Source organism: Eumetopias jubatus, unplaced genomic scaffold (assembly GCF_037043125.1).
Source record: "Eumetopias jubatus isolate StellerSeaLion01/CBP00866 unplaced genomic scaffold, mEumJub1_p1.0 scaffold_12, whole genome shotgun sequence".
NCBI classification, from domain to species: domain Eukaryota; kingdom Metazoa; phylum Chordata; class Mammalia; order Carnivora; family Otariidae; genus Eumetopias; species Eumetopias jubatus.
In genome coordinates, this window is record NW_028274818.1 from 97217478 (window position 1) to 97233133 (window position 15656).

General features: G+C 41.9%; 1 protein-coding gene across 2 annotated transcripts in view; it reads right to left on the reverse strand.

The window, feature by feature from the left end:
- Positions 1–15656, reverse strand: part of GALNT17 (polypeptide N-acetylgalactosaminyltransferase 17) — a 451342-nt gene that overhangs the window by 29162 nt on the left and 406524 nt on the right. For both annotated transcript variants that reach the window (XM_028110173.2, XM_028110175.2), the window contains 2 exons: positions 11214–11399; positions 8675–8812 (listed from right to left, as the gene is read on the reverse strand). In XM_028110173.2, the coding sequence (XP_027965974.1) occupies positions 8675–8812; positions 11214–11399 (324 nt within the window). The remainder of the gene's footprint in view (positions 1–8674; positions 8813–11213; positions 11400–15656) is intronic.

Below are 15656 nucleotides of genomic sequence, written 5' to 3' on the forward strand. Positions count from 1 at the left end.
CTCCTGCTATGTTCTTCTTTTTTTTTCTTAACATATATTGCATTATTTGTTTCAGAGGTACAGAACTGTGATTCAACACTCTTGCACAATTCACAGCACTCACCGTAGCACATACCCTCCCCAATGTCTATCACCCAGCCACCCCAGCCCTTCCACCCCCCCCACCACTCCAGCAACCCTCAGTTTGTTTCCTGAGATTAAGAATTCCTCATATCAGTGAGGTCATATGATACATGTCTTTCTCTGATTGACTTATTTCACTCAGCATTAACACCCTCCAGTTCCATCCACGTCGTTGCAAATGGCAAGATCTCATTCCTTTTGATGGCTGCATAATATTCCATTGTGTATATATACCACATCTTCTTTATCCATTCATCTGTTGATGGACATCTTGGCTCTTTCCACAGTTTGGCTATTGTGAACATTAACTGAGCAGAGTTTTAATGCCTGTTTTTTTTTTAAAGATTATAAAAATAATACCATCTTACTGAGATATCTTGAAAAATGCGGAAGTAACAATTGTTCACAATCCTTTCCCACAATCAGTTAATTTTTCCCAATTTTGAGACAAATTAGTTTTGTTCACTTTTGATGGTAATGAGAAACTTTGCATGTAAAGCTTTGTTCCCATTTCAGGTTTTTCTCAAGAAAATAATCTGAGAGGGGCACCTGGGTGGCTCAGTCGGTTAAGCGTCTGCCTTCGGCTCAGGTCGTGATCCCGGGGTCCTGGGATGGAGCCCCACGTTGGGCTCCCTGCTCAACAGGGAGTCTGCTTCTCCCTCTCCCTCTGACCCTCCCCCCTGCTCTCACTTGCTCTTTCTTCCTCTCACAAATGAATAAATAAAAAAATCTTAAAAAAAAATCTGAGAACTGGGATTACAGTAGCAAAAAGTATGGATCCCTTAATGTTCTTAAAACATGCTGTCTGATTGCTTTCTGGAAACTTTGAACTAATTTCTATTCCCATCCACAAGATACGTAAATAAATTATTAGTCCTGAGTTTCACCATTTAAAAACATTGTGTTGGTCAAAGTACACAAACTTCCAAACCTAGATTTTGGGGAACCTAATGTACAGTATGGTGATTACAGCCAATATTACATACTCAAATTGCTAAGTGGATAGATCATCTTAAATGTTCTTACCACAAAAAAGAGATGGTAATTATGGGATGTAATGGAGGTGTTAGCTAACTCTATGGCAGTAACCACTTTGTAATATGGAACTGTATCAAACCAACATGTTGAACACTTTAAGCTTATAAAATGTTATATGTCAATTATATCTCAATAAAGCTGGAGGAGAAAAAAAAGAAAGCTGCTCGGAAGAAAAATTCTAAAGAAATTGGTGGAGTACTGTTTTCAACTCAAGTTTCCAAAAATTTGTGCAGAGGGGTAGAAGTGATGAATCAGACATATTGCACAACGAGTCCCAAGCAATGATCTCCAAGGAACTATAAAGCCACCTTAGGAGCCCCGCACCATATTTTAGTTCTTTCTTAGATGCTTTGAGGAAATGTTCATTGTTAATGCCTTCAGTGATGCAGAGGATAAATTACATGGAAAAATTCAAACAACTTTTGAGTCAAAAAGTAATTCAGAAGAGTTAAGATGTTGAAAACAATGAAATCTTAGAAATACCTCTACCAATGTACTTTGCTTATATTTCCTTTTTATGTCTGTACAACAGCAACATGATAAAATGTGCCTATAGGAAGCTTAATGAGGCTTTTAAAATAAGTATAAAATAAAAATTACAGGTAATAAAAAATATTGTGTTGAGAGGTGAAGAAAGACATCTTGCTTTTATGAATTTACAATTAATAGTAAATTGGAATGTTTCATGTTTAGCAATTATTTCCCTTTTTGAGAATTATCTGTTTATTTCCCTATTGGGATCTCAAGTGGTTTTACTGTAGATTTGTAAGAGCTCTTTATATATTAAGGACATTGTTTTTAAGGCATATTCGTTCCATATAATAATTTCAGAATGCTAGCCTTTTAAATTTTGTTTCTGATGTTTATGCAAATAAGTCTATTATTCAGGGACTTAATAAATATTTATGGAGGGCCTGCTACATGCCTGGGACTGTGCTAAGTTTAAGGAATGCAAAGATAAACAAAACAGTCCTTGCCCTGAAATAGTCCATGGTCTGGAGAGTTAGACAAAAGGAGAGCTGGTACCATACTGAGTTTGCCGGGACAGCAAGGAGAACATCCTCACCCCATCTGCAGGTTCAGACACTAAGAAGACGGACTTGTAAGCCAAGGGTAAGTGGAAATATTGCTGGAAATGTTCTAGTTTTTACCCAGGTAGTTTTTCACTTTATATTATTATGCTACACATGTATGCTTTATGCATATGTGTACTGTCTTTCACATAAATAACAGTAAAAGAAAAAAAGATGAATAAAACCAAACTAGGGGTCTTCAGGCCACAAGGAGAATATGAGTCAACCACGGAATGTGAGCAAAGGATTTGGGGGTGAATGTTTTTGTGCACACCGAGTTGCCTTTACATGTGGAAAAGCAATTATCTCATACATGGGAGAGTCAAGATATCAAGTATCCACATGTCTTTCTTTAAAAATTATTTTAATACAGTCCAGCTAATAGAGGTAAATAAACATTTAAAAATCAAGGGAAATGAAAAACAAATGATCCAGTAGAATCATTTGGGTAGAAGACACAAATAGACATTTTTCCAAAGAAGACATCCAGATGGACAACAGACACATGAAAGGATGCTCAGTATCACTCATCATCAGGGAACTACAAATCAAAGCTATGAGATATCACCTCATACCCATCAGAATGGCTAAAATTAACAACACAAGAAACAACAAGTGTTAGCGAAGATGCGGAAAAAGGGGAACCCTCCTGCACTGTGGGTGGGAATGCAAACTGGTGCAGCCACCCTGGAGAACGGTTTGGAGGTTTCTCAAGAAGTTAAAAAATAGAACTACCCTATGACCCAGCAATTGCACTACTAGGTATTTACCCAAAGACACAAAAATACAGATTCAAAGGGGTACATGCACCCTGATGTTTATAGCAGCAGCATCAACAACAGCCACACTGTGGGAGCAGTCCAAGCGTCCATCGACTGATGAATGGATAAAGAAGATGTGGTATTTACTCAGCCATCAAAAAGAATAAAATCTTGCCATTTGCAAAGACACGGATGGAGCTGGGGTGTATTATGTTAAGTGAAATAAGTCAGTCAGAAAAAGACAAATACCATATGATTTCACTCATATGTGGACTTTAAGAAACAAAACAGATGAACATAGGGGAGGGGGGAGAAGAGAGAGGGAGACAAACCCTAAGAGATTTAATGATAGAGAACAAACTGAGGGCTGATGGAGGGAGGTGGGTGGGGGATGGGTTAGATGGGTGATGGGTATTAAGGAGGGCACCTGTTATGATGAGCACTGGGTGTTGTATGTAAGGGATGAATCACTGAATTCCATTCCTGAAACCAATATTGCACTGTATGTTAACTAACTAGAATTTAAATAAAAATTCAAAGAAAAAAAATCAAGGGAAAATGACTTCCTGTCTAAGTGGGTGTAGGCACCATTATTGTTGTGTGAGGCAGAAACACTGGGACTGACACCCACTCAAAGGTTCCTGCCTAGCTTTGCAACTGTGCTGGGGTCTGTGTGTGGCCAAAAGAACGAGAAGCATTATAACCATTAAAATATAATTGTCTGAAGAATCACAAATTTTGTCACTGAAATGAATTTAACTGAAAAGCTATTCTGAAAGGTATGAAATGTAAATAAAGTAAAATAATGTTTGCATCTAAAATCCCAGTTAATGTTAACAAAGACTGAGAAGTCGATGAAGCCGTCAGGAGAAAGTGTGTTAATGTTCTTGTATTAATACCGCTTGACCTTTCATTATGGAGACTCAGAGATGAATTTTTTAAAAAAACATTAGTGCAATTGCTGGATCGTAGGGTAGATCTATTTTTAGTTTTTTGAGGAACCTCCAAACTTCTCCACAGTGGCTGCACTAGCTTGCATTCCCACCAAGAGCGTAAGAGGGCTCCCCTGTCTCCTCAACTTCGCCAACACCTGTTGTTTCTTGTGTTGTTGATTTTAGCCATTCTGATGGGTGTGAGGTGATAGCTCATTGTAGTTTTGATCTGTATTTCCCTGATGATGACTGACGGTGAGCATCTTTGCATTACTAGGCATTTACCGAATCAATACAAAAATACAAATTCAAAGGGATACATGCACCCTGATATTTATAGCAGCATTATCTAAATAGCCAAATTATGGAAACAGACCAAGTGTCCACTGACTGATGAATGGATCAAGAAGATGTGGTATATATACAATGAAATATTATTCATCCACAAAAAGGAATGAACTCTTGCCATTTGCACTGATGTGTATGGAGCTAGAGAGTATAATGCTGAGCGAAATCAGTCAGTGAGAGAAAGACAAATACCAGATGATTTCACTCATATGTGGAATTTAAGGAAAAAAAAAACAAATGAGCATAGAGGAAAAAAAGAGAGAGAGGCAAACCAAGACAGACTATAGAGAACAAACCGATGGTTACTGGAGGGGAGAGGGGTGGGGGGAGGGGTGAAATAGGTGACTGTGGTTAAGGAGCCCATTTGTCATGATGAACACCCAGGGTTGTATGGAAGTGTTGAATCACTAAATTGTGCACTCAAAACTAATATTACACTGTATGCTAACTGCAATTTAAATAAACACCTAACAAAAAAACATTACCATAATGCAATTAAGAACAAGACATACACAATTCACATGACTAGAAAGATTTTTTAAAGCCAAAAAACAAGCAAGCTAAAAACTTGGGAAAGAGCAAGGAACATTAAACCCAGAAATATTCATTGGCCTGGGGAAAGACTCTCAAACAGAATTGTACATGAAAAACGAAGGACATAAATTGCAAATATAGTATGATATTCACTCTGCCTTCCTTTTTCCCACTGCTCGGGGGCCTGGTGTGGTGAAAAGAACCAGTAGGAGTGAGTGTCAGAAATAAAGTTGTCCAAATAATGGCAAATTTTGTTACCAAACTGAATTTGATTAGTTTGATTTCTTTCATTTAATGTTATGGTCCATATGAAATCTATTTTAGCATATGGAACTCAGCAAGCAGAGAAGGAGTAATAGAGGCGAATGCCCTAAAATGTTAACATGGATCATATCTGGGAATTGGGATTTGGAATAAGTTTTGTTTCATCTTTTTATTTTCTATAGAGTGTGTGCATTGAATTTATTACTTAAAAGAGAGAGAGAGATTTGCAAAAACAAAAGTCTTCTCTCCTCCAAAAATCAGACCATGATCTCTATGTTGACTCCATGGTCACCCCATTGTTCAGCTCCAGAGATGTCATTTACACTGTCCTTCATGTGAATGGCAGGCCCTGGAGCTGTTCAGTGCACAGCCTGTGGAACTGTGCCCTTGCCATCTTCTTGAATTTTCCCATTTTTATTCTTTGTTTTTTAATACTTTTTTTCTAACTATAATATTATCATATAAACATCAGCAATAATTGGGAAAGCATGACAAAGTACCACCAGAAAGACTGCCTGTCTCGCTGACAGAAGTAACCACAACTATCAACTCCATTTCCCCATTGCTATTCTCCTACTTGCTTCCAATCTAAAATAGTAGCCAATCCAATTTTATAATCCTTTTTTTTTTGTTGAGAGAGAGAGAGAGTGTGCATGTATGTGCTCGCACGGGGGGGGGGGGGGCGGGCAGGGGGAGAGGGCGAGAAAGAATCTCATGCAGGTTTCAAGTGCAGAGCCCTAAACAGGGCTTGATCTCACAACCCTGAGATAATGACCTGAGCAGAAATCAAGAGTTGGATGCTCAACTGACTAAACCACCCAGACTTTTTGCTTCTAAAGAATTGTAGCAGGGCTGCCTGGGTGGCTCAGTCAGTTAAGCTTCTGCCTTCGGCTCAGGTCATGATCCCAGGGTCCTGGGATCGAGCCCCGCATCGGGCTCCCTGCTCAGTGGGGAGCTTGCTTCTCCCTCTTCCTCTGCCTGCCACTCCCCCTGCTTGTGCTCTCTCTTTTTCTGTCAAAAAATAAATAAAATCTTAAAAAAAATTGTATCAACATTTTTCTCATGTCATTAAAGTTTTGTACACATCTTTTAAAATGGCTGCAAAATACTTCAAACTATTAGTATGGTATATTTAACTAACTTTCAAGTTAGATTCAAAATTTTTGGTCCAAAAAAAAAAAAAGATGAACAATTACTCTCAAATCTTTGTCCTCATTTCAAATTATTTGCTTGGGATAAGAGTGGAGATGAAAGTGTGACTATTATTAAGACTTTTAATACATGTGGTTCAAACTGCTTTTTAAAAAGCTTGTTTCAATTTACACTCTCACCAGAGGATTTGTGGTTTTTCATATAACCAAGATCTGGCTGGCAGAGCGCCAACATATATTCCAAAAGTGAATCTTCGTTTATTTGGTAGAAGAAAAAAACCCTACCTCAATGTATTTTAAGACGTATTTTAATTTCTTTGATGATGAAATCCATGAAAATTTTCCATGTGTTTTCCAACCATTTGTGTTTCCTCTCGTACTTTATTTTTCTTTGGGGATGTTTTATTTAAATTAATTATTAAAATTTAAATCAGTTCACAGAGCTCATGATATATTAACTGTATTATCCATTCATCTACACTATTTATGGCATACATACTTCTAGTTTGACATACAGTGTCTCTATTCAGTTGGTGTATAGATTATTTTAATATTTATAAGCTGAGATCCATTATCCATTTCCTTCGCATTTTCTTCCAGGGCTTTCATTCTTAGAAAGCTCTGGCCCTTTCAGAGATCAGATGCACACGCATTTCCGTATGGTTCTATTATGGTTTCTTTTCTTTCATTTAACTCTGTAGTTCATCTGAAATACCCTTCAGGATATGGTGAGCTGTAAGAATTTAAATTGTTTTCTTCTCCACAGAGCTAGGCAATTCACCCAACTGTCTTACAAATAATCCATTCACTGCCTGTTATTTCTCGAGGACTCCTTTTGTTTGATCTTACTTTGATAACCCAAAAACCCCCACACCATGCTTTTGTTTGGAACAAGAAAAGACAAAGCAATTTGGACCTGTTAGTTGTCACTGCTGGGTACCAGTTACTGTCCCAAATCTTCCCCACAGACCTGTGCAGTGGATTCAGCCTTCACAGGTCCCTAATCTTCACACATCCCTAATCATTATATAGACTGCCCTCACGCAAGACACATGCTTCCCATTCCAGACTCCGGCTCAGGAGGGACACCTCGCCCACACCCCCCATGGTTTAACCAGCAGCTGATTTACTTCCTATAAAAGGCATCAGGCACAAAGTAGGAAAATACACAGTTATAAAAAAAGGGAACACTCTAATTCTTAGAGAGCCTTCTTAGCTTCAGCCTGGTTGTCATAGGGCAGCTGCAGGCAGGCCTGGGAAGAAGCCCAAATGCTGCAGCTAGTGGGTGTCTCCACTGGGTCCAGTGCAGCTGGCTGCCTGTGCCCTGGCCTGACTCTATGCCAATGATTCCTTGTCTAAACACACAACGCAAGGAGGCAACAAGGCTTATGTACAACCATGTTCTCAGCAGGGGTGCTGATATTTTAAAAATGGAAACAACATAAATGTCTATATTTTCAAGCAAAACACAGCATACACAAAGGTAGCATCATACATAATAATTATTAATGTTGCAGAAATGACACAGGAAAATATTCTTTGTAGAGCATTAATATTTCAAATTATTATGCATGTATATACCATGGCTTTAGTAATACATACATATAGATATGTTAATAAAAAGCATGTATGTGTGAATATTAAAAAATGTGCGCACACACACGTGCACAGAGTAAAGACCATACATCAAACTGTACATATTATCTAGAAAATCAGAATGCCTATGTCCAAAGCTGGCTTCATGACTCACAGGCTGAGACCTTAGGTGATTTATTTACTTCATCTAAGTTTCAGCTTCCTGATCAACAAAATGGAAATAATACTTCTACCTCATAAGGACAGGGTAAAATGAGTTCATATGTGAAAAGCACTTAGAATAGTGCTGGCACATCAAAAGCACTCTGCAAGTGTTGACTGCTATTCTTATTATTTTCAAAATTTTCTAAAATGCATATTTATGGCATTTGTAATCAGAGAAAAGTCAATCTGTTGTAATGTTTAGAGAGGTGATGTCATCTCAATCTCATCCTAGAAAATATAAAAGCATCTACCCTTTTGTTGGTGACAACGGGCTCTGATCCCCAGCACGGAGCAATGGACAGCTCCAGTCACTGCCTGTCTTTATATACAACTTCCTGCTCTATGTCCCACTTACAGGTCCCAGGGAACCTCAAAATCAGAATGTCCCAAACAGAACTGATCATGTACTCCATACCCTTTGGCAGAACAGGCCACCAGAGCCTTTGGTCCACACCCCCACTGTAACATTTATTATGCTCTCCCCCCACCAGCTGGTGAGAGCCTTGCTTCCAGGTCCTGCACCTCCAAAACCACTCTTGAATGAATGAATGAATGAATGACTCTATTCTCTATTTTCCCCCCATCAAAGCAGTCTCCAGCCTAAGGCATAGCTATCCAAGCTGACAGCATGTATGGATGGTCTTAATTACCTCCCCGTATGCAATGGTGTTATTGTATCTTCTCATTTCTGGGTACACGTGGTCCAGGTACCATTGGAAATTCTTACACTTTAAACTTTTCCTCAAGGCTCTTCTTTCGGAGACATCACCTATATCAATTCCCGGATTCTGAAAGTAGAGATAAGCAAGGAACATTTGTGACGGGGGAATCCTGGCCAGAGGAGAGGACAGGTGGCCTTCAAAGAAACCATCAGGGAGAAACCTCAAGTCCTGCACGCTTGCTTAGAAAGTAGGTTTAAGGGGACTCACTTGATCATAGAGCCCCAAGCTAGACCGCTGTCCCCTGAGTGCAGCTAGCAGCCCCCAAAGTCAACCATCCTTGTCACCACACGAAAGGGACCCTGGGACACACAGATGTTGACAACCTACGTACCCAGCTCCGTCTCTCCCGCACATCCTCAGCAACTCTCAGAGCCATTATTAGAGGAATTATTTGATTAAGACAAGGAAATAAATGCCTATAACCACCTCCTGTCTTTCTGCTCCCTACAAGTGTGCTTTCCCCCTTTGCTGGCTCTTTGTGAAGTTCATTATACACAGAAGTGAAAATAATTTTCCATGGCAAAGCTTGTAATGATGATCTAATGAATAATTCACTCTGCTTTTACAGAAATGAACCTGTAATGGGCTGCCGTGTGCTGACAGAGGAAAATAGAGTAGCTGAAATATGACTCCACAGACTCTGCTACAAGATGGCTGTGGCCCAGGAGGGACGGGGTGCTGTCTCTACAATGGCGGGCAGCCAGGCAGCAACTTGGGGGCCAGGAAGAGTTCACATTATTCCATTAAGATTTCTTCTTTCAACAGCCAAATGGTGATTTTAAAGGAAAATCCCTTTAAATGTAAAACTTTTAAGACCCAAAGGCAATCCTGGACAGTGATATCTTAACTCTTGGTTTTAACATGCTTAAGCATAACAAAAGAGAATGGCCATTGTTGAAAAGCCCAGGAGGGTACTGCTTGGCATCAGGGACCAGAGGTTGTCTGGAGAAAGCACTGGGACAGAGCCAGCAGCCTTGAACTCTTATGACTGAGTAACAATGCCACTGTAGGTCACAACTTCTCATCCACAAGCAGGAATGACAATACCTATTGTGCTGATGTCCACAGGGCTGTGGGGAGAGTCGAATAAAGATGTGAGTTTGCATCCCTGCCCCGCCATATGCTATGGGTAGGACGTTAAGCAAGTCATGTTTAACCTCCCAGAGCTTCAGTTTGCCCATCTGTAAAATGGACGGCACATAGGTCCAGGTCAAGCTAGCATTTATTGATCCCTTAATATTTGCTATGCTCTGTTCTAAGCCTTATATTTATCTTCATGAGAATGAAGAAATGCTCAGTGTTAACAATCCCTGTTTTACAGATGATGAAACTGAGGCATAGAAAACTATGTCAGGAGGTTGTTATGGGGGCTAAATGAGATATTGCAAATAAGGAACTTGCCAAGCACCAGGGACACAGCAAGGACTCAGCAAGTATTACCTATGTTTATATAAATAATCATGTGTAGAATCACTTCTGGCTTAACACCTATAAAGTGCTGCATGGCAGTAAGGGACTGTCAATGCTTTAGAACATTATTTCAATAACTGTAACGATATGATAAACATTCTTCACTTTTATTCTCTTTATCTATAATTCTTCCACATATTCAACTGCATTTCTGCTGCTCTGGGCTCCAGCCTCCTGAAACACAGGGGCTGCCAATTCTCAGTGGGAACAATTCCAGGCAACTCTCTCAGGGCATGGCTGAGGGTGCTGGTCAGCCCACTGTGCTGTGGACCTAAGTACCTATAATGAGCATTTCAGGACTCAGAACTTAAACTGAGTACTCTAGTACTTAGATTGGGTACCTTAGTACTTACTACTTAAGCAAGTACTTTAGATTTAGTTTTCCCAATCACCCTAGGAAAGAGGACTTGCTATTGTCGCTATTTTTAGGCAAGGAACCTAAGGGACAGAGGTGATAAATGGATTTGTTCAAGACTGCATAATGAGTAAGTGGTAGAGCAGGATTCCAACCAAGCTAGTGTACAGCCACCATGCAATACTCCTGTGGGGCTTCAGTATTCTGGGCAGGATATGGAGGAGACTTGAAGAGTCATGTAAACAGTAGGGGCATATGTCTTGGGGGCAGCTGGAGGTCCAGGGGAGGGCACAAAGTCAGAGCAAATGATGGGGGCCTGTACCAAGACCTTTGCTCGAGAGTCTCCTGGATACAATGCTTGTTCAGGAGCAAGGCACTCGGATTACTAGAACACGGCTGGGATTAACACAACAAGATCCTCTACTCTTTGTAAAAGAATTTTGAGATCTCCACTGTGCCAGTCCCCATGTAAAGTAGGGGTTCTACCACCTGGAGGTCTGCAAAACCCCTCAAAACACTCTTATAATTTTTGCAAGTGTAAGCATCTTTCTGGGGAGGAACCGTCAACTGATTAAAGGGATCAGTGACCCGTCAAACCAAAGACCACTGGTCCAGGGTGATGGGGAAGGCTGCGCCCCTTACCTCTAGTGGCAGGTTCCACGCTATGTACACGTGAGACTTGTAATCATCCATCCAGACCTCCGCAACCCGAAGGGCATTCCTCTTGGTGTAGAAACCAATGTTGCTGTTGTAAGGCTTCTTCTTCCGCTCGATGTGGGCCACTCGTGAGCAAGGCAGGACCTCCATGCTGCCCCCGCAGAGCCACACCTGGAGGCACAAGGACTTTATCAGCTGGACAGAGAAATTCTTAGAGGCCACTGCCCCTCCCCAAGGCCCCAAGGCAATGGTCAGGAGACTTATCATGAGTGAGAAATACATTCTAATGTATTTCAGGGTTTGTCTGTTACTGCAATGTAGATTAACCTAAACTGGATAAAAGGTGTCAAAGAATTTTTATAGATATAATAATTTAGGATGTTAAAATAGAGCTCTGGGTAACAGAGGACCATTAACCTAAGGTGCCCCTGGTGATGCATGGGTTTTCTTAAGTTCTCAGTAGTGAACAATTGGCCCCCGTGGAGGTTTTCTTTCCCACCTGCTGAAGCTATGCCTTGCAGACCTAGAACAGAAAATTCAAACTGAAAAACAACCCATCTTTATTCATATCAGCACAAAGTATACAACAGTCTACTTATGCATTGTTAATAGACTCTATTTTGGAGTCCTAAGAGCACAGATGCCCAGCCTTCTGGAAGCATTTGCCCCAGTGTTATCATGTACAGGCATCACTTGTTATTGCTGGAATATTCAGGTGGAAGGCTGAAATGGCAGTTGCCTTGAGGGATGCACAAGCCCAGGGAAATGACACTTGCCAGTCTCTGCATGGGCATGGCAGACATCCAGGCTCAGAAGGCCCTGCTTGTTGGGGAAAGTTGAACTACCCAATTTCTCTCAGTCCCAGGAAAAATAAAGCATTTCTGATTGTCAAGAAGGACTACTTTGTGGAAATAAACTTCCTGGTCCTGGTGGGGAGAGAGGACACAGAGAGGTTTCAGGGACCTATGCTACTGTCCTGCCATGAGGATCCTGTATATTCTCCATAAATGAGAGTGTGCTGGTGAGCTGACCCAGTCAGCACAGACAACGTTGCTTGTCCCAACCTGGGATACTTCAAGCCACCTCTACCTTTAGTCTCCCAGATCCCCTCCTCCAGGATACTGGGACCCTCTTGCAAGTTTCCACATGTGTGTGATCTTCTGTTTCTACTTCCCAACTCTGGCTGCACCACAGGGAAATGATACAGATGGAAAATTCTCCCCATAACCACGAATCCTCATCTTCAAGGAGGAGACTGTGAGCTAAGAGACTGGTAGACAGTGGGTGGTCCAGAGTAGTTTAATTTGGGACCTGACAAGTAGGTGCCCCCATGGGTTGGCATGACAGTTGCTGACAGTGGAAGGAAGCCAAGTCAGGGAGGCAAATATGGATAAAGGCCTATGGGGAACAGGGGTAAGAGACCTTACAGGGCAAAACCCGGTGGCTGAATTTCCAGGGGTGGGCAATATGCAAAGATACAGAGTTGCACAGGTATGCAGCATTGGGCAGTTTCGAGATTCAAGGAATGAATGGAAAGATATCCCATGTTCATGGATTTGAAGACCTAATGTTGTTAAGATGGCAATACTTCCCTAATTGATTTAAAGACTCAACACAATCCCCATCAAAACTCCAGATGGCTTCTTTGCAGAAATTAACAAACTGAACCTAAAATCCATGTGGAAATACAAGGGACTCAGAAAACCTTGAAAAGAACAAAACTGGAGGACTTCCACTTCTGATCTCAAAACGTACAACAAAGCTACTATAATCAAGACAGTGTGGTGCAGGCATAAGGACAGACAATAGGATAGAATCAAGAGTCTAGAAATAAACCCTCACATTTATAATTGACTGACTTTCAACAAGAGTGCCAAGACAATTCAATGGGGGGAAATAGTCTTTTCAACAAACTGTGCCAGACAGTATGCCAAGGAAAGAATTTTTACCACCCACCTCACAACATATACAAAAATTAACTTGAAGAGGATCAAAGACCTAATGTAAGAGCAAAAACTGTAGAATTCTTAGAAGAAACCGTAAGGGCAAATTTTCATGACCTACGATTAGGCAAATGTTTATTAACTGATGAATGGATAAACAAAAATGGTATATCCATACAATAGGAATATTATTTAGCAATAAAATAAAGAAAACACTGACACATGCTACACTATGGATGAACCTTGAAAACATTATGCTAAGGGAAAGGGGCCAGTCACAAAGGACAGTATATTACATGATCCCATTTATATGAAATGTCCAGTATAAGAAAATCCATAAAGAAAGAAAACTGATGGTTGCCTGGGGTTGGAGGAAGGTAGAGTGGCCAGTGCCAGTGGGTATGGGGTTTCCTTTTAGGGTGATAAAAATGTTCTGATATTGATTGAGGTGATCACTGAACAACTCTCTGAATATACTAAAAACCACTGAGTTGTACACTTTAAGTGGGTGAGTTGTAATGGTATGTGAATAGCTCAACAAAGCTGTGACAAAAATAAATAGGTAGATGGATAGATAATTCCACAGAGAGATGGGGAAAAGGAGATTCAAGGGATAGATTCCAGTTTGGGGGGCTAAGGAGAAGTGATGCAGGCCAAAGCCGAGTTCTATGAAGACCAGTTTCTGAGCAGGGATCACAGGTGCAGGCGTATGCAGGGCCTTAGCAAAAGCCAGAAACCCAGTCACAAGAATGGAGGTGCCAGGTGGGAACAGAACCCACAGGAAGGCCGAGTTGGTGCCAGTCTTCTGTAAGCAGTCCAGACCAAGGTCAGGATAGTCCAAATTATTCCAGATTGTCTTTGGGGGTACGACTAGGCTCACAAGGGGTGTCAGGTGGCCTTCCTTGCTATGGGTGGGTTGAGAGAACAGAGGGGCCAGGTCAGACCCCAAGCCTCTTGAACAAGAGTGGGAGATGGTGTGCCAGGCTGGGAGGCAGGCAGCACAGCATGTCTGTCCTGTGTGACAGGGACACTGACTTCCTGTCCTGGGCTCTGCCATGTGGATACCAGTTGGCACACTCAGTGGACACCAACTCAGAGCCACTTAGCTCTTCCTGTATGGTCTGGGGAGAGGCAAGGGGCTGTCAGACTGTTTAGTGTCTTGATGGTACAGCCCTCTGCTGGACCCAGAATTGGGCGCTGGCCCAGATGCTGGTAACATTATCACAGACCCCTTCTGCCTGCACCACATTCCTGTTACCATCCTGTGCCTGCCTGGCTTTGGTATACACCCCAGCCTGTCACCTCCAGTGACTTAGACTGGTTTTAGGTCATAAGCATGAGCAACTAGCAGCCGCACATCTTGTATGAGACCGAAAATGACATCACTGAAACACTCACACTGTAAAGTACTCTGGAAGTGTCAGACAGAAGAGGTGATTCAAAGTGAAAGAAAGAGAGAGAGAGAGAGAGAGAGAGAAGGAAGGAAGGAAGGAAAAAGGAAAAGGAAAAGGAAAATGAAAAGGAAAAGGAAAAGGAAGGGAAGGGAAGGGAAGGGAAGGAAAGGAAAGAAAAAGGAAGGAAAGGAAGAAAAGAAAGGAGAGAGGGAGGGAAGGAGGGAGGAAGGAAAAACAGAGAAGAAGATAGAGACACATAAATACCCAGTAGGTGTGGGAAGCAAACTAAGCCCAGTCCCTTGGGCCCTGAGGGACAGCCCCAGCCCTGGAGTAGGTCCTGGGAGCTCCCCTCTGCTCTACCTTTCCCCCATCCTCCACTTCTGCAGACCCTCCCCTCCAGAGGTGAGTGCCTTCACTCTGCCTGCTCCAGAACCTAGGACCAGCCAAATCCTTACAACCAAGCACCAAACATCAAGTACCTCATGAAATCCTCAAAGATGAGGAAAACTGAGGACTCAAGAAGTTGATTAAGTTGTTTACAATTCACAGTCAGTAAGTGCGGGATCCACAACCACAACCTAACCACATGCCATACCAGCATGCCGGCTCTTACTTGGTGGGCACCGCAGCTCGACCCCTGCAATGCAGGGGAGGCTGACCTGTGGCCATGGGTCCTCCAGCATTTCCTCAGCCACAGCTTGCACCTCCGACCTGCCCTGTAGCCAGGGTGAGTGAGGGGGGCAGGATGGCACCAACGATACCCTCAAGGTTAGGGGTGTCATTGTGAGGGGAGTCAAGGTTAGCTTCCTGCCACACGAAGCCATCTGGTGGTGTGGCACTGCAAGGGGAACTGGAAGGAGCCAGTGAGTTGAGTGATTCTCAATTCTCGGGAGGCTCTGCTCCAAGTTGACAGGAGTGGTCACAGCAGAGCTCATGGGTTGGCCCTAAGTGTCGATAAGTTGATGTGGAGTTTGCCCATGGTCAATGACTGAGTGTAGACAGTAGAAGTGACGTTTTTCAAGAAAGTGGACTGAATACTTCAGACAAAGACCAACAGTGTGAGCTAAGGCAACTGCCGAGGTCTATTCCAG